The 23947-nt window shown below is 39.7% G+C and overlaps 1 protein-coding gene across 4 annotated transcripts in view; it reads right to left on the bottom strand.

The window, feature by feature from the left end:
• Positions 1 to 3808: 3808 nt before the first annotated feature.
• Positions 3809 to 23947, bottom strand: part of phkb (phosphorylase kinase, beta) — a 102956-nt gene continuing 82817 nt past the window's right edge. For 2 of the 4 annotated variants that reach the window (XM_026175432.1, XM_026175445.1), the window contains 15 exons: positions 19463 to 19546; positions 18525 to 18629; positions 17538 to 17620; positions 16773 to 16863; positions 13842 to 13900; positions 13489 to 13651; positions 13025 to 13106; positions 12734 to 12791; positions 12313 to 12403; positions 8575 to 8780; positions 7763 to 7897; positions 7244 to 7373; positions 6071 to 6178; positions 5759 to 5899; positions 3809 to 5399 (listed from right to left, as the gene is read on the bottom strand). In XM_026175432.1, the coding sequence (XP_026031217.1) occupies positions 5262 to 5399; positions 5759 to 5899; positions 6071 to 6178; positions 7244 to 7373; positions 7763 to 7897; positions 8575 to 8780; positions 12313 to 12403; positions 12734 to 12791; positions 13025 to 13106; positions 13489 to 13651; positions 13842 to 13900; positions 16773 to 16863; positions 17538 to 17620; positions 18525 to 18629; positions 19463 to 19546 (1674 nt within the window). In that variant the 3' untranslated portion in view covers positions 3809 to 5261. Of the gene's footprint in view, positions 5400 to 5758; positions 5900 to 6070; positions 6179 to 7243; positions 7374 to 7762; positions 7898 to 8574; positions 8781 to 9958; positions 10050 to 12312; positions 12404 to 12733; positions 12792 to 13024; positions 13107 to 13488; positions 13652 to 13841; positions 13901 to 16772; positions 16864 to 17537; positions 17621 to 18524; positions 18630 to 19462; positions 19547 to 23947 lie in introns of all 4 variants that reach the window. The other 2 variants (XM_026175439.1, XM_026175454.1) reach the window with 1 other exon arrangement.

Here is a 23947-nt window from a genome sequence, read left to right as displayed (position 1 = left end):
ATCTCTAGGACTTAAAGAGAATAGTCCAGAAAAGAGCAACTATCCACTGAGTATCAATGCCTTTCTGATGACAGATATCAGAGCGATGTGACCAGACAATTCTTCAAGACCCATAAAAGCCCTCTTTACAACAAGGGTATGCAGAAAAGTATCTGCAAATGCACAACATATTAATCCTTGAAGCAGATGTGCTACAGCAACAGAAGATCACACCAGGTGACACTCCAGTCAACTAAAAACAGGAAATTGAGGCTGATTGTCACAGGATCACCAACATTAGACAACAGAAGATTAGAAACATGTTGCCTGGTCAGATGTGTCTTGATGCTCAAATAATATCAAAATGGTTTCTTGAACATGGACATGATTGAGTTCACTGTGCTCGACAATCACTAGGTCTCAATCCAACTGAGCACCTTTGGGATGTGGCAAAATGACAGATTCGTATCATGTAGGTGCAGCACAGAAATCTGCAGCAACTATGTGATACTGTCATGTCAATATGGACCAAAATCTTAAAACCTTGCTGAATCTATAGTTTTATGAATTAGGGCAGTTCTGAAAGTAAAAGGGGATCAACATATAACTGCTTTAAATTTCTCAATCCACAGTCCTCCTCCCTGATCCCAGTATTGAGCGCATTCTTTCTGACAATTTCTGTAATTTTCTGAAAACAGCGATAGAAATATAAAAATCCACTTACTGTACAGGAACTAAGCAAAGTTTCAGTAGCTCTCGCTTTTATAGTCTTTACAGAGTGGGGGGGTTTTTTGCACCATAAAGTGCAGCTTTATGAAAGCCTCCCAGGGAAGACTGACTGACAGTGTGTGCAGGTATTTCCAAATTTTAATCATCATTGCATCTTACCCTTTTCCACCACTTCTGGTTCTTCATTCTTCCATTCGAACATTTTTTCCCCTAGAGTCTCAGGCAGGCAAATTTTGCACAAACTGAAAAGTGGATTCAAACCACTCACTCAAATGAAATGTTTTCATTTGGTGCATAAGCCTTAAAAATGATTTTCTAGATATCAGCTTGAAGGCCCATTGTATGTGTCCATTGACATTTCTCATGCAAATACCTTATCTACAATGTTGCTTGGCACATAGGTATAAAAAAAATCACTTTTCTACACTCTGGGAAAGTCTTCCCCTTGCATAGATAAAAAAAAATGTAATACAAAGAGTCAAAACTGACCTTGCTTGCCATTGTAGGATTCTCTTTAATGTTTCTATTGGAAAATACTGTCTGAGCCAGAGGGGATTTTTGATACAATACTGCAGGCGGTCAGAATACAAATGCATTTATACATGAGGCCTTATGGGTATACCGGGACTTTGAGATGAATGCTGTTAGCATATGGTTTATTTAACTTTAGTTATTTTTAGAGTAAAGGATGTAACAGGAACAAATGCAACATACCACAGCATATATACCCTAGACAAACTCGCAGAAAATCAGATGAGAGGTTATTCCTTGAAACCTATTCCAGCTTGACCCAAATGAAGATCTGCAAGAGGGCATTGTGCAGTTTTCACTGGATGCTCACTCTTATTACTAAACTGTCCTGAAACCAACTCACAGAGCACCCCAGTTGCCTGGCAATGCAGAAATATATCAACGATGTTGATATATTTGATATATATATAAACACAGCCTGGGTGTTTATTGTCTTATGTAGTCTGGAAGAAGAGTGGATGGTGGGGTGGGTGCAGTTTTCTCTGTGGTGGGGTTGGGTGGACTGTCCTGGGCTCTGTGGGGCCGGGAGGCGCTGCTGCGCTGGGCCCCGGTCTGGATGGGCCTGGGCCCCCTCTCCCTGGTGGGTCGCGGGGTATGGGGGTGCCCACTGGGGTCAGCGGGGGCCACCTACAGGAACCAAAGAAATCCATTTTATCATCCCAATGCCAGACTTCACGGGAAACTGGATCAGAGATGTTTGGGTAGCATGAGGGTACCTACACAATATTAAGGCAGTTTTGTTGATGTGGTGTAGATTATATATGGATGACAACCACCTGTGGGAACAGCTGTATAAATTCTCCTGTAGTTGGCTGCCTGCAGACTAAACACATCATAGCAGCATTTTATCTACAGTCAGGCTTTCGCTCACATATCAAACCAGATAGCAGCAAGGGAGAAGGCAGGCAGATATCCTGCTGTATTATAGCAGGAGGTGTGATAGAGATATAGATGTGGGAATGTTGTGCTCACCGCTATGGGATGAAGTTCCTCTGTTTCAACAGTCAGTCAGAGCACACCACATGGGTTTGTCATCTGCGATTATGCTCACCATGATGACAACACATTTCCAGAGAAATGTATGGCTGCTGTTCTGTGGGATGTGTGTGGATATAATGACATGAATATGACTGGAGAGATATATTTATGATGAAATGCCTCCTCATATGCACTTCATTTATCTACCAGCAAAACGCTCTTCTTTCCCTCAAAGAATCCCTGCATGACCACACTGTAATTTATAAGTGGTGTTTCAAATTCACACCAGTTCGTAATTATTCATTTATTCTAATCTAATAATCAGTTGAAACACTCTTTTGATTTCATTTGCTTTAGTTCTGGCATGAAAAGCCCCTCATATTTGGATTGCTCACTGTTGGTTGCTAATGTCCCATCTTGTTTGTTTCCATTCAGCCAAACACTAGGGAACTCGCCAGTTCCCACTTTTTTGCATTTCCCCCCTAGTCGACAAGTTAAAAGGCCCTCTGACTGCTCTCACCATGTGTACCCTTTGATCAGAGAGCAAAAAAAGCAAAAGCAAAAGAACGAACACAAAAGCTCCTTGATTCAAAGGTTTTTATGTAGGAGACATTTAATGGAGTCCACAATGTGATTTGAAAACACAAATTAATATTAAATATAATGTAAAACAAAGTGCTGCATAACAGCTCCTTGCTTCATGGACTTGTTTGGATCATTAATATATTTTGACATTACTTTGGTAAGTTGGTAAGAAAGTTACACCTTTGAAATATAACTGAAACTATATGAATTGCATTTCTTGGACTCTGCTGCATTCTAGTGGACCGATGGTGCATCAGTTTGAGACTTCAGCGGTACATCTGTACAATATTACTGAGCTGCATCTCAATGCTCTCTAATATGATTTAGTTTTCAATACAAGAAAGGCTTTTTTTTCTCAATATCATCTTATTTATGATTCAGGCCATGAGAAAATAGGACATAATGCCTGAATGGTAATCTATTTATGAGTGGCGTTCCCTGGTGTTTGAAAGCAGAGCTCCTTTCTCAATGAAAGCACGGCTTCTTTATCATACATCCCAAAGTGTTTAACTAATTGGGAAGAAATGAAAAGCCTTCTTGAGGTTACTTGTTTAAATTAATGCTTAGGGATTCCTTTTGGATTTGCCTCGATGTGGAAAACATTCATTCAACAAGACAGGCAAAAGCTCTTCTCACCAGAGTCGACTTGAATATATCGAGTATGAGGCAGAGCTCATTTATCTTCTCTGGCTTTTTCCACCCTGTCTGCCTGTCAGTCAGTGTTGCAAGACAGCAGCTCACGCAGACTCAGTGCTGAGATGCAGATTGATAAGGGGTTCAGTCAACATGAGGGGGTGTAACTGGTAGGATGCAGCACAATGCCAAACACACCCCCTCGGGGATATCAGTTACACTCCATTTCTGCTGCAGTTTTATAAGAAACATGAGATTTTAGCTTCATGTAAAGTAATTATATATTTAGAATCAAAGGGGTTGGAAGTGACATTTGGCCTCTTTACTCATTCACAAGCACAATTCACAACAGGAAGTCACAGAGAGAAAAATGTTTGTAGTTTTTGTGATAACTTTATTCTTTCAAACCACAGTTTGGAGTTAAAAATACTCCTTTTGAATGACAGAGGCAAAGAACACACACCGACACACTCAAACAGACCATGACGAGGTTGGGCAGATTCATCACAGTGATGATATTCAAAGAGGCACGCTTTAAAATAAGTCAAAGGGAGCCTTATCATTTCTAGTTAAGGATGGCAGAAATCTTTTCTGTTTCCCACGTTTAACAAAACATCAGTTTCTTAGGGAGGCTCAGTCCCAGACTTTGGATGAGCAGTACTCATTGTCAAAAAGAGGACTATTGTGGAGAAAAAAGGCCTCGCAAAAGCTCTGTTTTGTGACCTGTAATACTGAGAGAAACCCTCACAATTGTTATGCTAACAGTACCTATTGTCATGCGTATTCTCTGCATGCACAAAAATAAGAGGACACAGAGTTCCTTTAAGAGTACAGCAAACACCTAACTTTGTTCGTATTTTGAATTCTACATTTCTAAATTTTATGTAATTCACTAAATTAAAAAGAAAGACATTTTAGAATGTGTGCACACATTTCTAATGTGTTTCTAATGCCAAAGAGCCAGAGCCAGCCTGTTAACAAGGCCATGCTGCATTTTGATTGAGACTGCTACATTTTGGATGAACCATATATGAAATAAAGACAGAAGTTACTGCCCTCTGCTTTGCATGATAAGTCACATGATGTCCAGGGAATCAAATTCACCAGTGTAAGAACCACCTTTCTCCTGATATAGTATGACCTTGAAACTTCTATGTAACATCTACAAGTTATTGCTGGTGACCTACAATGTATTGCACAGCTGTTACTTAGCACAGCTCACTGAAGTATAATTTCTGACATAGCTGACAGCTAGAATGCAGAGAATTTAAAACCAATTTCTCAGCACCAACAACAAAAATCATAAAGCAATAGTTCAACAAACAGTTCAAGCTTTGTGATAAACAATTTCTCTCTTGCAGACCAGAATGTAGATGCTGAGTTAAGCTAAGTGTCCTGGATGTACAGTATATGAATTGCAAAACAAAGTGCAGATATGCTAATCAAAAACATTCAGATAGCAGGGAAAAAGAGCTAGCTAGTTGTGTGGTGACATTAGCTAGTTATGAGTAAAATGTAAAGATATAAGATAAATAATCTCTGGATAAACACTTCTGTTCTGGACAAGTAACACACAAATTTGTATCGCTAAAACAAAGTGAACACATGATCTACTTTAGAATTATCCCTAATGATTACAATTTTATTTTTATAGCTATTTTTATTTCCTTGAGCAAACTGCAGACATGCTAATCTCTGAAAAAAATAGCTTGCTAAAGTGGTACTGCTGAAGACTGAAGTTATGCATATAATGCATTATAATGCATATCAAGAATGGGGGACAGTCCACTGTTTTCAACTGGTATTGGGCTAAAAAAGCTCATAATTTAACTAACAGTGCATGGGTCATCCTTGCAGGGCTTAACATCCCCCTGCAGCAACTGGATCACAACAGCCTTGGTCAAGTAGCTGGAGGTGCCTCTCTTTCCCACTGGTGGTGTGTTGTAGAATTCCTCCATGTCATCCTGGGACAAGTAAAGTCAGGGTCAGATGATAAAATATGTCTTTAAAAAGTACCTAAACCAACGAGCTGCAAGTACGAAGAGGCTGTTCATGAATTAGATGCAATAAAGGAGGAAAAAAATCAACAGGATTAAATCTGACAAATGTAATAAGACTCTAATGAATTGGAAAATGTCAGTGTTAACCCTTCAACAATTTAATTAAATTAAACCCACCTTAATATAACTGGAACAGAAGATAAAAGATTTTAGAGGATCAATTTAAGAAGGTGATGTTACAATTTTGTGGTAGACACTAAGGTCACATTTAAAGAGGAAAAAGAAAGTATATTACAGGTCACCCTAAGGTTGAGACACATTACCTGTTTCTCCATTCCTTCAAAGCGGCTGCGATCTCTCTGGAAATCCCTGAAGGCTTCCTTCACCAGATTGTCCAGATCCACCTTTTCACTGAATTCCAACTCCGGGTTCCTCTCCAGAACTATGGACACCACCATCAGCAACTATGGGCAACCGGAGCGAGGGCAAGACGTTAATATTAATAACAATGAAGACGGTCTCAAAATTACTGAAATCTAATCATTGTAAACCACAGGAACAGTCGATACCAGGATGAGTAAAATCCTTCAATACTTTGATTCTATTTGTTGGTGCTGATGAACGGGCCTGTTTACCTCCACTATGATTTGTCTGTACTCGGGCAGAACAATGTTCTTCAGCGTGTCCTCCACCAGCAGGGAGAAATTCATCTCATACATGGTCATGTCAGACAACGTGGGTTGCTGCAAAGAGATGAGGATATAGGAGATGAGATAAATGTGATTAATGGGAGAAAAAAAATGTAATGGAACATGTCTTTGCATGTTTGCGACCAGCAAAATATGGTCATGCTGCAGTGCTACAGTATACATGAGACCTACTGTAGACATCAAAAAAGTTTGTGTTGCTTGTTAAAGCTTTACTCTTCCATGTATTTCAACAAATTAAGCTAGAAACACTTCACAATAACATGAACCTGTTGTATTTTAAATAATGTTAAAACACTGTGAGCAGAAATAGCTAATCAAGTCACACTAACTGAATCTACTGACCAAACAACCAGCAGTTATAAATAATTCTTCACAGAAAATCGGTGAATGACTCCAGAAGTCCAGACATCACCATATTTATGAAGGTTCTAGTCCATAATTACTGATATTAGTGCTAATTCACATTTCGTAAAGTATGCATGCGAACTGCATGGATTCTGCTTGTGTACAGACTTTACAGGTCTTTACTCCCAAACAAGCAGCAGCTAAAGGTGGCTGCAATAAAATGCCTGCCATAAAATGTCTGTCAATGCATCTCAGGGGAGCAAACTCCATATGTGGTGGTGTCTACGTGCTTTAGATTTCAGGCCACAGTGGAGCCAAAGGGCTATAACCTGCAGTGAAGCCTGTTAGGAGGCAAGGCTACTACTACATGTCAAGCAGAACATTTGTGCAGAAAGCCATCTTCATTTCCAGTGTTTCCACATTTTAGCAGAGCAACTATCCATGTGGCGGTCATATGAGCATTATCGAGACTTTAAAAGTAGTTACTTTACCAACAGTTAAAGTTGGTTTAGTCAATTAAGGGTTTCATTAAAAGGCTTATGCACAAGTACTTATTCTGTATTTCTTCATGGGAGTCATGCCTGCATATGCAAACATATTAATGATTTACCAAAAAAGAATTTCTGGCCTACAGAAATTTTCCACACAGATTAAAAAAAAGTGATTCTTTTACAGCACACAACACACAGTGTCATCATTAATCAGCATGGGTCAGAGTAATTATCTAGCAGCAAAGTGGGGGTAGGCGGGTACCTGTGGTAGGTGGTTCCCAGCTACCACAATACCATTTGGGGTCCTCTCCAGGATCTGCCACACACGATCATAAAAGCCCAAAGGGGTCCTGTTCAGAGAGCCATCGATCTGACGCTTGTTCAGCCAAGACCTGAGGCGAAACGAGGAAGAAACTGCTGAACACATCTTAGTAACAGGCAAAATATGAGGATGCCAGCCTTTGTGCCAAAGGAAAATTGTCTGTGAGCTGGTGTGTATTAGATCAGATGAGATAAGATAAGATTTTCATAATTGCCAAGGGGAAATTGGGTTGTGGCAGCCGCAGATAATAAGATATGAATGTAGACAAGAAAGAAGATAAAATAATTAAAGTCAAAAAGATTATACAAAAAGTAGAGGCATTAAGATAAAGACACAGCATCTTCAAAGGCAGATCTGTGAGTTAATGTAAGGAGAAAGCATGGATGACGCTCTTGATAAAGTGCGATAATGTGTGTTTGTACGATGCGTGTTCGTGTGTGAGTGAAAGAGAGAGAATACCTGCCAGTGTGCTGCGGCTGCAGCACGTCCAGCAGAAGCTGCTTGATGTCGCTGGGGGAGAGCTGGTAGATGTCCTGGGGTGGCATGTCTCCTGCCACGATCTTCAGTTCATGTTTCATAGCCTGGACAATCCATCTGGAAGTCCACATAATACACATGTGCTGTTATCAATGGTGGCACTGAGCCCTGCACAGCTCACATCAATATGATCACTTAGGGATAAATTGATTCACACGTATATAACTGATAAAATAAGTTCTAATCCATCACTGTTTAGTGTAACTGCAGACAATAGTCAAGTGCACAGGTAAAAAACTGCCTTTTTAGTCTGCTGTGATTACACCTTCACAGGGTTTTATTCATGCTCACACACAGGATGCAGATAATTCAAAGGTTTAAAAAAACAAAACAAAACAAGGATGAAGTCAAATCTGCCACAGGTACATGTGCTTTTTCATTTTAATGAGCTGGAAAACAACGCATAATTTCTGACTGTGCCCCTTGTGAGAAGCCATTTTTTACAGCTTGCTTAACTTATTTACAATGCCACCTTCTTGTGCTCTCCAGTGTTTTTGTAAAGTTTTTATATGTCACAGCCTTGGTCTGAGAAAGAATGGATATGTCCAAAAATAACTAATATTAAGTAATTTCTTGATCAAACATGTCACCTTGTGCTGCTATTACTGCTTTGATTAGCTAACATGAGGGCTTCTTTCTATAGTTTGTACTAGAATGAACAGCAGGGAGGGAAGAATTACAGCTGCCCCATCCTGCTCAAATTCATCTAGCTTCACTAAATACACTTGGGTTACCCGACTCTGATCTTGATCATGCCACTGAACAGCTCAGGGTTGTTGGAGATAATGCATCCGATGTGGATGACCATCTCTTGCTGCAGAACAGCCTCCCGCTCCCCACCATAAGGGGAGCATTTGCTGTAAATGATGCCCTGGATCACCCCTGGAGACAGTGGGTTAGAGATCACCTCTTCCTCGTGTCCAAATAGACCAAGGGTCACCTGGTAATCACAGGAAACACCACAGACACATACATATGTACACACAGACACACACAGACAGCAAACATCACGTTGGTTAGAAAGTTTTGCAGTCCGGCAAATCTGCAAAAGTGTGTATGTGCAGAGGCGAGCATGAGCGCAGTACTTCTCTAAGGTGTAATTCTTACAAGTATCCTTTTTCCATCAATCTAAAATTGGCCTCCTCTCTCAGAGTCACATAAAAGTGAGTAGGAAAAATTACAGATCTCAAGATTCCACTTTTGTATTTGTTTCTTCTGAAGCCATCTCAAGAAAATTACACCTCAGCAGTCTAACTGATGAGAGGACACGCTTTTACTCTCGTCTTCAGCTGATGAAATCTAGCACTGAGATGTATCTTTCATCTATACATCTAAATGGATTCGAACTGAGTACAAAGAAGACAAGCTGGAAATAAAGTTTGGGTACAGCCGAGTTTAAATTCAAGGGGAATGCTTTGTTGGATTTCAATAACGACGAGAAATTTAATCAAAACTCAAGTCAGAATTGACTTAAATGGGGTGGTGCCTCTTATTTTTTCCAACTGAGCTGTTATTGTAAGCAGAGGAACACAGGCGTCTCAAATTTTAAATCAGCTTTTCCAATCATGTTGAGAGGAGCATTCCCTCCGGTAGGCAATCTATATGCAGATTCACACCTTGAGCTACTTGAGCATAATGAAATGCCTAAAACTGCTCAGAAGGGTAAAAATGAGGCAAGATAACTGACACTCTTGAGAGGAGGCTAATCTCTGAATAACACTTGACAGAAAATGATGCGCCGAAACTCATCCAGCGTGAGGGAGTGGCATCAGGCAAATTCACGGGTCACAATATATCAATTGGCATATGGAGTGTGTCTAGACACGGTGCAGATTAGGACTCTATGGTAGTCACACCAGCAGCGCTACTATAACTACAGCTTATATGGACACACAATGGAGGCGAGCTGTGATGATTGATATGAGCATGCAGCTGGCCTAAGCAATTCCCACAGGACGACAGCTTGAGGAGCTATAAACCAAATATTTCAACTTTAATTTTTTTCCTAATCAGTGAACATTAAAATTATTATCCCAACATGCCACCAACATTTTTTCAGACATAATTTGCCAAAAGGATTGTCACTAATCAGGCCCTGCAGTCTGTGTGTCCACTTACCTGCTTGCCATGCACTAAAACACTAGTAATACTGGGGGCAAGGCTGTCCACTAGCTTAGATAACAGACTGGCAGCAAGACGGACAACAGACCTAGTGGGCGAAAAGACACAAGAACATTCTTTACACCACGACAGATAATGACTAACAGCTAAGACTGCAGCCTCATTTAATTAAAGTTTAAAAAAATAAATTTATAATCATTGCAATTCTTCCAATATTTGATTAAATACTCTTTAAAGTATTAAATCAGAATCGCGTTCATTGGCCATGTATATGCACAGACACATACAAGGAATTTGGTTCTGGTAGATGGTGACTCTCAAGCACAGCAATGTATATTTCAACAATGTAAGCAACACAATTCACCCACCCACCCACCCACACACACACACACACACACACACACACACACACACACACACACACACACACACACACACACACACACACACACACACACACACACAGCTACACATACATACACAAGCTGTGTAAACCAACCATAAATCACCAATCTAAATCTAAAAGTCAAACACATGACTAGAAAATGTGTCCCTATAAATAACATCTAAAAGTTTGTCATCTCCTAAAATATTTTAATGTTCACTAATTTCTGATTGCATTGTTCAGGATTCAGCGCAACCTTCAAACTGCCTCCTCGGGCCTGCAGGAATCCTATGAGGAAAAAATCAGCACACAAACTGTTCACAAATCTTCACATGGTAGCCCACAACCAAGCCTGCTATCGACACACATCCACAACACAGAAGCAGGGAACACATGGAATACTTAATTAATGGGGGGCATGGATATAATCAGCTGAAACACAACCTCCTCTTATTATATGCTGCGAATATCTTTTTTGTGTGTGTTTCTGTGTGAAAGCGTGTGTGTGTGTGTGTATCTGTAGAGTTATTCAGTGCTTAAACCTGCAGAAATACAAGGGCACATCTTGAATACAATGAATAAAAAAGGTAACAAAGCTTTAACGTTTAGAAGGCATGATGTGGTGTCAATCCACCGATGCTTTGTTGGGGAACCTATTTCAAGCTTCACTTCCTGGCCCATGTTAGGTAAATGAGAAAGTAAATTGAACTGAGTATTGATGCCATTTGCCAGCAAGCTGAAAACCTGCCTGCAGACAATTTTTTTTTTAACTTGACAGCATAATCAAATTTCTTTATGCTAAAATCCTATTAATTAACAAAAAACAGCATACAATAAAAGTTGTCATTTCAGGCAACTGGATACAAAATCAAATAAAAACACTGAGGGGAACAAAAGCTCACAAGTTGTGACAACCATTTGTAGTATTTGGTCAGTTTTTTGTGAGACAGGCCAGCAGTACACCACAAACAAAAAGGAATTTTGGCAGTTTTATAGACAAAGATCAAAAAGAGAAATGCAGAGATTTCTTGACAACATAAAACACTGTACCCTGATTTGATGTTTTCATTTACCCATATCATTGCCTTAGAAGAACCGTATATTATTTCAAAAATTACTGAATGCCTTCTGTGCATCTGTTGTGCAAGATCTAACAACAGACACAGAAAAAGGCAGTCAATTTGGCTCAGTTATGTATTCCACAAATTTTATACCACATTTGTTCTAATATTACATTATGTGTGTTGCCAGCTCCCGCAGTAGCTATGAAGCACTTTCATCTAGCAAACAAATAAATTGGACCTGTGGCTGCAAGTCAAATTCTGTTTCATTTGCAGTATACAGCCAGCCTTAGAGAAACATGTGATGCTAAAAAATAAATTATATATGTATATCAAAACAGCAGAAGTGAAGGGCGAGCCACTGTGATGGTTAATGGCGAGAGAAAGCCCGTACAGATCTGTGTCAAGGCGCCTGCTAGCTTGGCAAAGCTGCCTCATCCAAACTGACGACTGTGTGAGAGTTAGCTATGTTCTATATTTCTAACCCCAGTGGTTTCACTAGGAATACGTTTATCTCCTTGATATGCTAAGATATTAGCCTATTCGTGTTTTTCCAACACCTGCTAGTCAATTAAATAACACTAAGATGCTAAATCTTATTCTTTTAAACACATCTCTAATAGCTAGATAACTCTAGGGGCATTAAGTGGCCACTGCTTATGTTCACATATTGTAAGCATTGTATAAGTTTTATGCATATTTATTGAACTTGTTTAAAAAAGAATGAACTCCAAATTCAGTTTAATGTTTTCTTTCACACCTCTAAATGACCTGCCTAAGAAGAATCCAAAGTGTGGATGGGCTGAACCTCACACAGCTCTAGGAAAGCTTTTTCGACAGCAAGCTAGCCAACTAACCGGTGCTACTCATGCACGGACTTGACTCCATCTCTGCCTGAACATTACCTGTTTCCCATGCACCAGAATTGTGGTGATGTGAGGAGCTATAGAGCTGGCAAACTTCTTGGTAATAGCTGCAGCATGGCGCACTGCCAGCCTACAGTTCAGCCAGATTAAATGACAGTTATTTTGAAGTGTTTATGAAGATTACACAACAGGTCTATATACAAGCAACTGCTTAAAAGAACCCTCGCTAAAGTACAGAGAAAAATCCTCATATAGTTCACATCTCATTCAATTTTCAAACTCCATTCCAAGTTCTTTTATTACACACACGAAGAATGTTAGCAAAGGCAAAAACCGAAAATCAAATCAGGACAAATATAATGTAATCCAAAGAAATGTAGGAACAGAAGGCTGAACTGCTGCAAAAAGGTCTATGAACAGATTTTAATAGTGCATGTGTGTGTGTGTGAGAATATCAGACCAAAGTTTTCGGCTGCCAGCTCTTCTGTAGATTCTCTCCAATTCTTCCATCATGTTCTCTATAATTACAACAAAACGTTCAGACGTTAAAAAAAACTTCAAAGAGAAATAGAGTTGTATTTAAATTAATAAGATAAAAATTGATGCATTCATCAATTTTTAAGGTAGAAAACAGTTTAGATGATGTCAGGCAAAACTGGGAAGTGGAAATTCCTCGATTTAAACAGATTTGCTGTTAATTTGTGAAAGTACAGCTTTTAGTTGCTCTCTAGCTCACAATGCGAGTGCTTACCATCTTTGGCAAGGAAGTCCGATCCTTCTCTCCTCAGAAGGATGCTAGCAAGCTGAGCCTGACTTGCCAAGCAGTCACAGTCCTTTACAATGATACACATTCAGATGAAAGGGATGATGAGCCTTCCATACAAAAACAGTATAGTTAAACATTTCAGCCAAGATCATTTCTGTTTGACAGTAGGGCTCTGTTCTGGGAAAGCAGAGGCAAAGACCCCGGGGGGAACAAAGCTGAGCATGCATCAGTGACAACAGGCACGACACTGATTAAGTCAGACATGGCATAGAAGGAAGAGCTGGAGGGGCTTCTGCCAGTCTTGGTAATGCTGTTCGGATAAAAGATTACCATTTAATTAGCAGCTATAGCGACAACAGTGAGGAAAAGTTTATGCCCTGCCCATTTTATTCACAGTTCTCTTTAGTTAAGAGAATGTGTTATTTTTGGGTACTTTTTGAACAACTCACATGGAACTTCTGAATGATCTCATTGGTGGACTTGTTCTGCCACTCCTCCACATTAATCTCAGGCTGCTGCTCCAGGTCGGAGACGTTGGGCGTGCTTGTTTGTCTTTTCACCTTGGAGTGCTTAGGCAGCTCCAGCTCCTCAAAGCTTTTAAACTCTGGGATCCTGTTCACACACACACAGATACAGATACAGACAAATTATATTTTTTGTGTTATCCGCAGCTTTGCTTTCACATTTAAAGCAGTAAATGAAAATAAAGCTGGTATCACTTAGACACTTTGATTTATGCAGTAATTATGGCAAAAACACTGACATCTGTCAAAGGGAGCATAAACACTAGAGGGACTCTTACTCTGCTTCGTTGATACGCAGGAAGTCCAGTTGCTCCACAAATGCCCCAGATATCAGGGTCTAAATGATTGATAAGGACAGTGCACATCAAAGAAATTGTCAAGTGACTTTTTTTTTTTTGGTGAATTTAGCATTCAAGAGATTCTGCAGTACTGCACTGACAAAGTACTTCTAAAAGCCTACTCAGGAGCTGCGTAGATCCCAGAGGGGAAGTTTGTCGGGTTACTCGGTTTACAAAACAACCGTTTAAATAATGCAGTTTGTACCAGATAACAAATGGAGTAGTAAGGTGTGCAATAAGTTCACGCTTACAATTTTTACAAATGTGTACTGTTGCAGTGACAAGTGAGTGTCTTACACGGTAATGCGATGATAAAAGTTTGAGCATTTTAAAAGCATAGCTGTGTAGGAGTGCAGTTCGGTTTGCCTTTCTCCTGTGGTCTAAATGTGATATTAGCCATTCCAACTGAAGTTAACTCCAAAACAAAAATAAGAGGCGTAGGAGAGGAGCCATCCTGCTCCCCATAACAATGAGATGATGAAGAGCAAATGTTTCAAAGCTGTAGGAGTTAGCTGTGTTGCGAATGGCAAATAGGCAAAGGGAAGGAAAAACTTGAAAGCAAAAAAAGAAAAAGAAAGGATCATATGAGGAAGTCTCTGCTGAACACCACAAACACACTGGAAGTGAAGTTTAAGTTAGAAAACTGTCATAAACTTTGCAAAGTTACCAGTGTGCAAATAATCCTGGTTCTACCTTGGCCTAATTTTCTGGGTTTTTGAAATCATGAATACTGTGTTCAAAATCATTCAATGTAGACATATTTGAACCATGCAGTTAAAACTGAGGATGATCTACAGGTTAGCTTTAAGGTTAACTGTAAATTTGGGAATAGCCCTACGAAGATTTCCATGATGCACCAAATTGAGATATAATATGGACAAGGCACCAGCAAAATAAAGCAGCTTTTTTCTATCCCTTTATAACAATCGCACATACACATCTGCACTTTGACGGATGCATAAGGGCTAATTAAGCATTCACTATCTTGTCCAATGACGCCAAGGGTTGGACCAATAACCATCCAATTAGTGGACAAGCTGCTCTACCTCCTGAGCTACCAGAAGTACTCAAAATCTAGCAAATAAGAAAAAATATAATCTGATTTTACTTTGAATATGCTTTATGGTCCTGACTCTTCTTCGGATTGTAGGCACTGCAACATCTACTGAACACTGACTAATGAACCATATAGGCAGAGGTTATTTCATAGCATTTGTAACACTTGTTTCATCCATTTCATAACGCCAATAAGCCACATTTATTTATTCATTTATGCACTTAGACTTAATTTTATTTACCTCTGAGTAGGTCAAAACCCACACAGAAGGAAAAGACTTGTCTTCTATAAATATAACATTTAATTCCATGCTGTCATCCAAATTCAAGCCATAAAAAACCTTCACTCACACAGTCCCAGTCACCTTTTTTAACATTCAGAGCTCAAAGCAGCTTTAGCCTTCTCAAGCCAACAATGATAGTTTTCATACTGAATTTCACAGACCAAGGTCACACACAGATGAACACTGGTGCTGCTATTAAAATAAAGGGGAACACCAGCTTAAAGGCTGAGAAATTTTTGTTTGTACTGTAAGGCAGAGGGGAAGCCCTGGACAACTATTTATTATTAAAACATTTGCTATATTACACCAGTGCATTTATTTTAGAGTTTATTTGTAATATCTGTTGAGCTAAAAGAAGGGAGCAGCCTGTATACTTCTGTCTCTACGGCTGCTTTTATAAAAGCCCCCACAATAAGCAAACAATCAAAAGTGGAGGAAAAGTAGTGGTGATATTGATTCTGTGCTTGCTTGGAAATGTAAGAATATGTGAATCTAAGAGCATGATTGATCAGTTAAATGTAGGATTGACCCATTCTGATGATCACACAAGAAAGAGAGGTTCTAGTTGTAGAAATATATGATATGATATGAAATATATTCAACGTGTTCAACACATAAGAAGAACCAAACCTAACCAAATACATGCCCAGTGGCCTCTCTTAAGTATTCAGATATAATCCTATGAAATAAAATCATAATAAAGTCAAGCTATCAACTGCAATAGCCTTTTGTGTTCACTGGTGTCTAGCACTAAATCTACCATCCTGTTTCAGTATCATGTCAGCTTATGATGTGCTGCTGTATCTGTCTATTTTTGTTACATTTCATATTTTGACAAGAATTATTTTGAATAACTACAAAATGCAGTCAAAGCAATTACATTAAACTAGATAGTAGGGCTATGTTAGCCCTACGACAGACTGGCGACCTGTCCAGGGTGTACCCCGCTCCTCGCCCTATGCCAGCTGGGATAAGCTCCAGCAACCCCCGCGACCCTGAAAAGGATAAGCGGAAGCAAATGGATGGATGGAGAGATAGTAGCTAGTATCTCAGTGTCAAAGAAACTTGCCTCACATTGCTTTTGCTGTTTCACACATAAAATCCAGGCCATGTTGGAAAACCATTTCAGGTCATTGTTCACAGTGCCTCAAGTGGACATAGTCCATTTCAGGTTTCAAGTGGAAAGACTCCATTAGGTTTAGGTGAGCAAGCTACCTGATTAGTGTGTGCAGGATGCAGAACACACGATACCCACTGGCCTCACTGTGAATTCACCAGACAGTTACCTGCTATAGTCTCTAATGGGCACAGACAGAGATCGCCCTCGCTTTGCAATGAGAGTTGCCAGGATTAAATCTGTTTGATCTAACTGGATCCAACTACTGTAGAAAGCTTCGGTGCTGCAGGTCATGTTCGACTTTTGTGTGGGTTTTTTCATTTAGTTGACCAGTTTGATTGTTTAAGTGTTGATTAAAGCATATCTTTGACATTTGCACTGCAAACAAAAACATAATTAACCGGATCCACAAACCTGAAGTCTGTCAACATGAACTTTGACTTCTCCGATGCTGCCCTTCTTGAATGAGGCCAGCATGTCCAAGACTGGGTTAAAGCGGCTTCCTCTGATGAGACAGAAGTTAAAATATTGTGATAAGCTCTCTCTCCTTTCATCACAAGTATCACTGATTTTATTCCAGACATAATATCTGTATTAAACACACTAATAGTATGCAACTGAAGCTTCAGATCAAATGAGTATACTCAGTGCTTTATCTGGTATGTTGTTGACCCCTAGACAGGTCATAATCCCAATCAATAGCAAACTAAAGACTATTGAATTGTTTCTATGAGAGCCCACTGACTCATTCTAGATGCTGTAGCGTGGCTGCTTAAACGTTTGTAGCACATTTAACATATGGCTCCCTGGATAACGGTCAATACTACTGTAATCAGCCCACCAGCCAGGTTATAGTGATACAAATGAGAAACATTATCACCCAATCAGCAAGCAAATGTGCAGTAGCACCTTTCTGCTATAAAGACAGATAGTACATACTGAAGGGAAAAAATGGAGGGGAGGAGGAGAAACAGAAACATGATTGATGGGGAAAAAAAGCTAAATAAATTCTCTGTCAAGACATTTTGTTGCAAGCTTGAGTCGGATGTTAGACAGAAGATGAGATAGTGAGTGATGTATGACGAGATTGGAGAAGGGAGAGTGCTTTGAGAAAGCGATCATACAGCAGGAAGACCACAAAAAAACGACAAAAGGACTATTATAGAGTGTAAATATTACTTGATGTTATCCTCACGGATGAGAACGAGGAAGAGAGGACGCCCTGGCATCTTCCAGCACTGTTTGATGAACTGCAGGGTGTTCTGGACACACAGACACACACAAACACACAGACACCATTTCATACTTCCAGTACAAAGATTCAACTTTCAGCTTGAATCTGTGGTATTTCTAAAGTTCACTCTGGGTTTAAATTCTTTGACAGTTGTTACATATTAAAAAGTACAACAGCGGCTTAATGACCACATAGGAAACTTAGGTATAGACTGCCTGATAATTTCCTTTAATTAATATTTCAGTCTTGGTATATGCCAATTCCTGCAGTCATACGCTCCTACCGTTTTTCAGTGGCAGGTGCCAATTAATGCTGATAAGCCATTCTTAGCTGGCAATCAGTGTCAGACACTGATGTATGTAGTGCATATATAGAGCAGTCCTGAAAGTATGCAACCATATTAATATCATTAGTCTTTTTATGGAAATATGGAAATAATCAGAAAGTCTGACATTTTTAAAGTAATTAAAAAAGAACAACAAGTTCTGAACCTTCCATGAATTACCACCACGGCTGAGAGATCTGAGTATACAAATGATAACAGTTGAATGTGCTAAATATTTTGGCTACCTGCACTTTGTACATCTCCTGATTCAAAAATGTTCAGTGGTAAGAGGCTACTTTGCACCAACTATTGAAGATTAGCTATTATCAAGCCTAAACAGTTATCACTGGAAAAGCCAGTGATAACTGTAGCCACTATCAGTCCTAGCATTAAGCAGTCTATGACAGCGTGTGCCTTTTCTATTGGGCCAAGTGAAAGCAGTAAGAAATCACATTAAATTACAGATTTCTTGCCTTTTTTAAAAAACAGACTCTTTAAACCAGACAAGCTGAATATATCTCAGTTATTTAAGTTGTGTAAGCACATAAAATCTTGTAAGTTGTGGACTCGTGACATTGGTAAGCTCCATAATGTGACTCTGACTTACCTTAATGTCATCAATCAGCAGCATAACATCTTGGGACAAGTAGAAGTCACTTAGATCAAACACTATTGGGTAACACACCACCGTCTTGCCCAGGATACGATAAATCTAGAGGGAAACGAGCACGCGCGCACACACACGCGCACACACACACACGCAAACAAACAGCTGCATTAGAAGATGGATAGCTCACAAGAAGCCACATATACATTATTCTGGATAGCGTATAAAACATGCCATCAATCCTAAGACAGAGGGGGCACACAGGAGTTACACAATCACTCTTGATAACACACACTGATGCAGCACATTCACACAACTGGTAGAAAGCTCCTTTTCACACATACAGATTTTCACAGGGGCACACACACTGATAATGTCCTCTGGCAGTCAGCCATCTTCCCCATAAATGTTCCATTATTATATTGTCTTAGCAATGCGTTGGGAGACATGATTCATTTGTTTGGCAATGCTTTTGTTTGAGGAGGCTGTTATAGCTCAACTTATTTAGTTGTACTATGTTCTTCATTTGCAAGAAACCGCAAACAACACCAGCAAGAAACATTAACGCCACGCAAACATGGACATTAGAAATGCTAATATGTAACAGCTACACAACATGCACATACCCGGACAAAGCACACAGGCTGCTGGACAGCAACTTAGCACATTAAAATGCAATAACGCCTGAGACTACGCAAAACCTCAGCGTTCACTGATGCATAGTGTATGAATAAAGAAGGAAAGCACTCGTGGAGCTGAATAATTTTTGCCATATTGCGAAGCTCTGGAATATTTATGTGGATCAATATGTGGGAGGTTTGTTAGGTTAATGGTCACCCATGACCTGTGCAAAGTCTCATGGAGCACATATGTACAGTAAGCACATGTATTGAGATGTACTTACATGACTGTGGGTACGTGTGTGCATATTCAAATACCTTACAGGTCCCAATGCAGCCCACTGGCCTCTCTGGGCGTCCACTCAACCCCAGCTTTTTATTGAAGGCAAGGAAACGGTATGCCTGCAGAAAGACAAACACACACACATTATACAGAGACATAAACTAACACCTTATCAGTAAACTAAACTCTGGAAAAATCTTCCTGCTCTCTGATTTCACATAAGCTACAACCTACATCTTTATCTGCAGTCCCTGCGATCAAATTGGTGACTGAAAATACCACATTTGATTTAAAATGTCATGCAGCACAGTTCTATTCACCATTTAAATGAAAGCGTGGGTCCAATATCTGTCTGTCCCACTGGGACATTTTTTGTTGTTGCAACTCATAAGCTGAAATTACCTCCATATGGCAGAACCACCTACTGATAGTAGCTCTGTGTAAAGCTATGAGACGTGGCGATAATGAAAGGTCCCCGTGCCACCATCAGCAGCATGCTTAGCGGACCCAAGTATACCCATGGGAGCGAGAGCTGATAACACCGTTGTAATGCAGTGCAGGGGCCCACGAGAAGAGACACTGACATCACGCTGAGTTCTCAACAACATCTTTTGGTGTGATAGTTCCCAAAAATGATTTCTTCTCGTATTTGGTGATCTGAGTTGCAAAGCCTGTCAATCGCTCTGTTGTTACGTGACACATATACAAGTTATGATGTTAACAGCGGCAGATCTATCCAAAGCTTTGATTAATTTTTATAACAGTTGGTCTTCAATTTCACACTGTTGGGATTTGTTGGCTGACATGACAGCAACCAAAAGATTTTATCAGTTGTAGATAGCTAGCTAATTAGCACTGGCTCTCGACTGGTTGAAGGATTCCTCTGCCATAATCTGCCTTTCTAAAAAATAATTAAGTTAGCGAGTGATGTGGCTTTGGAAATATTGCCTGTTGCTGGGAGCAGTTTGGTTCTTGAAGTTGCGAGAAAGTTCAGTGCCACTGCCATAGGAGAATTGTGCTGTTGGTGGGTATATAATTTATTTATTTTACCCATCACTAGTTTTAATGTTGTGGCTCAATGTTACAAAGGCCTTTTTGAAGAGTTGTATTTAGCCCATGAAAACAGTAACTTCTTAGAATGAAGATTGTGTTACAAACCAGGCGAATACTTGAATGGGATGGACACTTTGTTTATGCTATGGGATATGTAGGATTAAGCATTATTGAAGACTAACATATAAAACAGGAAAAATTAGTATCTTCACTGCTTAGATTTTGACTATTCTCCACCTCATGAAATACCATAACATATCACTGATTGAATTGAAACATCTATCAGCTTTTTTTCTTTGCACTGAACTACAAAATATGACCTTGTTTCTTTACAAATTAAACTAAAGTGAAAATATTTAAAATTATTCTTTTAAAAGACATTCAAAACTTCTTCTTGGATAGATGTTTTTCCCCCTTTGGGTAAATCATCACAGCTCCACTCAATAAAATGATCCAGTTCTATGTTCACATCCAAGATTGATATAGATTGGAGAATGAAAGGGGTCCTTTTTTTTGAGAGTAGGTGTTTTCTGTCTGGTCAATGTGTAATCTCTTCACACTGTAATTCCATCTCTTCCAGCTCTACAGAAGAAGTACTGTGCTGACTTTAATCAAGTCACAAGTCAAGTTTCAAGCCTCAGTCTGGTCCTTCAGTCGCAAGGTGAAAATCCTGAGTCAGTTCTTTAGTACAGAACAAATTTATGGGATGAAAAATGTTAACATCAGCAGTGCGAGTATGTCTGGTGCACAGAGGCCGGAAGAGAGCTTGATATTAATTCTCAATTCCAACATGGTTTGGCTGATGAAGACAGGCAGAGGTCAAATATCACATTTAATTGGTGAACTGATTAAGACTTGTAAGTCAAGTCTGAAGATATAATATACACATAGGCATTATTACGCATTTTGCACTAATTATGGAACTGGAAAACCCAGATCTATAAACAACTAGCAAGTAAAACCAAGATGGATGAGTAAGTTTGCAGGTAATAACTTATTATTATATCCAAAAGGCTCTACAGTTTGTCAAAACAGAACTGAGGAAAAAGGTCACGGCCTCCCCCTCAGCCATCTCTGAAATGCATTTACACACGACAGGAGAGAGAATACAGGAGCTCCAGCCTTTCAGCTTCCCAAGCATTTCTTTGGTGTTTTAGATAAAAGCTTCTTACCACTGAGTTGCCTGCTGACAAAATCCACTGATGCAAAGATGCAAAGAAAAAGAAGGTGGACATTGATTTCTTGCCGCTGCTGGATCGAAGCCCAGTGGTGTGACACAGTCACCACAACTTATCATTTATGTGTGAGGGAGAGAGAGAAATCTGTGTTTGCAGTATTACATTTCTCTTTTGTACGTGGCTGAGTATGAAACCAGTATGAACAACATATGAGCGTGAAATTTAAACACGTTCTGAGTTCTATCATCATGCAGCATCAGTACACAAAGACTCAAATATCAGAGCAGGAAATCTGCCTATCAAGCTTTCCCTGCCGCATTACAACACATCCTAATTGCAATACACAACATCCTCCAAAAGGTGGTGCTCTGCCACTCCTATGTGGTTCCTCACTGCTCTGAAACGCTGGCATTTAATACTAAATGATACAACATTATGTTAAAAAGAGGGAAAAAGTAAAGTTTCATACATATATGCTTATTTATAAAGTAGAAAAATGTTAATTAAAGATTGACTGACTTTGCAAACTATTGCCATAACAGGCAAAGATAAGACCTGGAGGAGAAAACCCAAAGGAGGGTGGAGGAACCTCTGCACCCAGTTCTTCCTGTGTGCAGAATACCAATGACGAACAACAACACGCAGGCAGCCTATCAAAGCATCCTTTCATTCTCTCGCATTTCCACTGACCGAAGCGCAAACAGCAAGACTGACATGTGGAAAATGTAACAAAAAGCTGTATTTCGCATTTCTTCTGTGGGTAAGTGTGAGGATGAGCAATTATTTGCTTACAAAACTTTTTCTTCGGCATAGATATACTCCTCATTTCGACAGGTGCTCAGACAGGAGTTTTTCTGCATATTTTACTATTGCTGGTTTGGTGCCCTGCACAGTGTACATTTAATTGCTGAAGTCAATGCTCACAAAAGATTTAGTTTTGCTGTAGTTGCTGACAACCAGAGAGACTTAAATTAAGCTTACAGGTTGCAGAACAGCTCGAAATAATGTCCGCGATGACATGGGTAGTTTCCACATCTTGCCCAAAAGTCCCTTGGAAATATTATTTTTCACTGAGTTATGGTCGAAGTAATGACACAAAATTGATTACAATTACAATAAAGAAAACAAAAAAACCCTCTTTACATTGACCAACACATTTTCAGTGTAGATTTACAAAGAGAAATGGATAAGCTATCACAAGCTGATTCTCGATTTTATATTTTTGTCCATTATGACTGTTTAATAGTATTTTACTCACTCGCCGGAGAGTTTTGGTCTTCTAGATCATAGATTACAGAGCCTTCATAAAGACAACAGGTCAAAGCTACTGGGGAATGCATACAGCAGCTTATGATTCAATGCCTTTTTTTCCTCCACTGCATTTCCGTACATGCTGTAAAAGGAGGAGTAACTGTGGGAAGAAGGTTGCTTTCTATAGGCTTTAAAACTGAACAAGCATGAGCACACTGCAGTTTAGTTTTTAGGTCTCTATCGAGACATGTGTTTGACGCAAAGTGTCATCCCCACCCCCAAAACAACAAAATGTATTTTTAATGACCTTTAAGAGCCTCATTGGGATCTTATTTGGAAGGCTTCACAAGCTGGAAAAAATTCAAGAGTAGTCTCATCAAACAAATTGCCATCCTTAGTGAAATCGGCGATGACAATCAGATATGAAACGGCTAAAAGGAAGGCTATTTTTGGAGAAAGCAGTGACATGAAAGAGGATCAGCTTAAGGGTGCATGGGTGGGAATAACACATTTCAAATGTAATTGCCACTCTCCCATCGACAGGCAGCTGTTGTCAACACAATCAAATGGCTGCAAGAAACGAGGTGAGGTGAGCAAATGCAGCCCGCAGCACCAGAGATGGTGATGACTCGGAGATAAACAGATTCTGTCGAGGAAGAAATGTCTGTCTGGGCTTCAGATTTAATATTCAGCACAGTGCCCGCTCTGACTCACAATTGCATATCCATCTGAGAGGCTGAGCGGTGCAGCAGAATGAGGCAGAAGGGAGAGAAGGAAAAAGTAACAGGTATGACAGTTCAAAGGCAGATGATAGACCTGGAGGGGAGAGTTGTTTGGTGTAACGGACATAATGGGGGGCGGGGCAGGATATGGGCCTAGGGTGGAGACTCGGGTTACGGATTCAAATGTGACGAATATTGTGATGGAGGGACAGAAAGCAAAAAGGCCCATGACTACAGAGCTCAAAGAGATGACATGATAGGAGAAAATGGCTGTTTACAGAATGTGGCGTGGAGGATAAACGCCAAGTAACCGACA

This window comes from Astatotilapia calliptera, chromosome 1, assembly GCF_900246225.1.
Source record: "Astatotilapia calliptera chromosome 1, fAstCal1.2, whole genome shotgun sequence".
Taxonomy (NCBI): domain Eukaryota; kingdom Metazoa; phylum Chordata; class Actinopteri; order Cichliformes; family Cichlidae; genus Astatotilapia; species Astatotilapia calliptera.
Note: the sequence above shows the minus strand (reverse complement) of the source record. Positions and strands in the feature narration are given on the sequence as shown.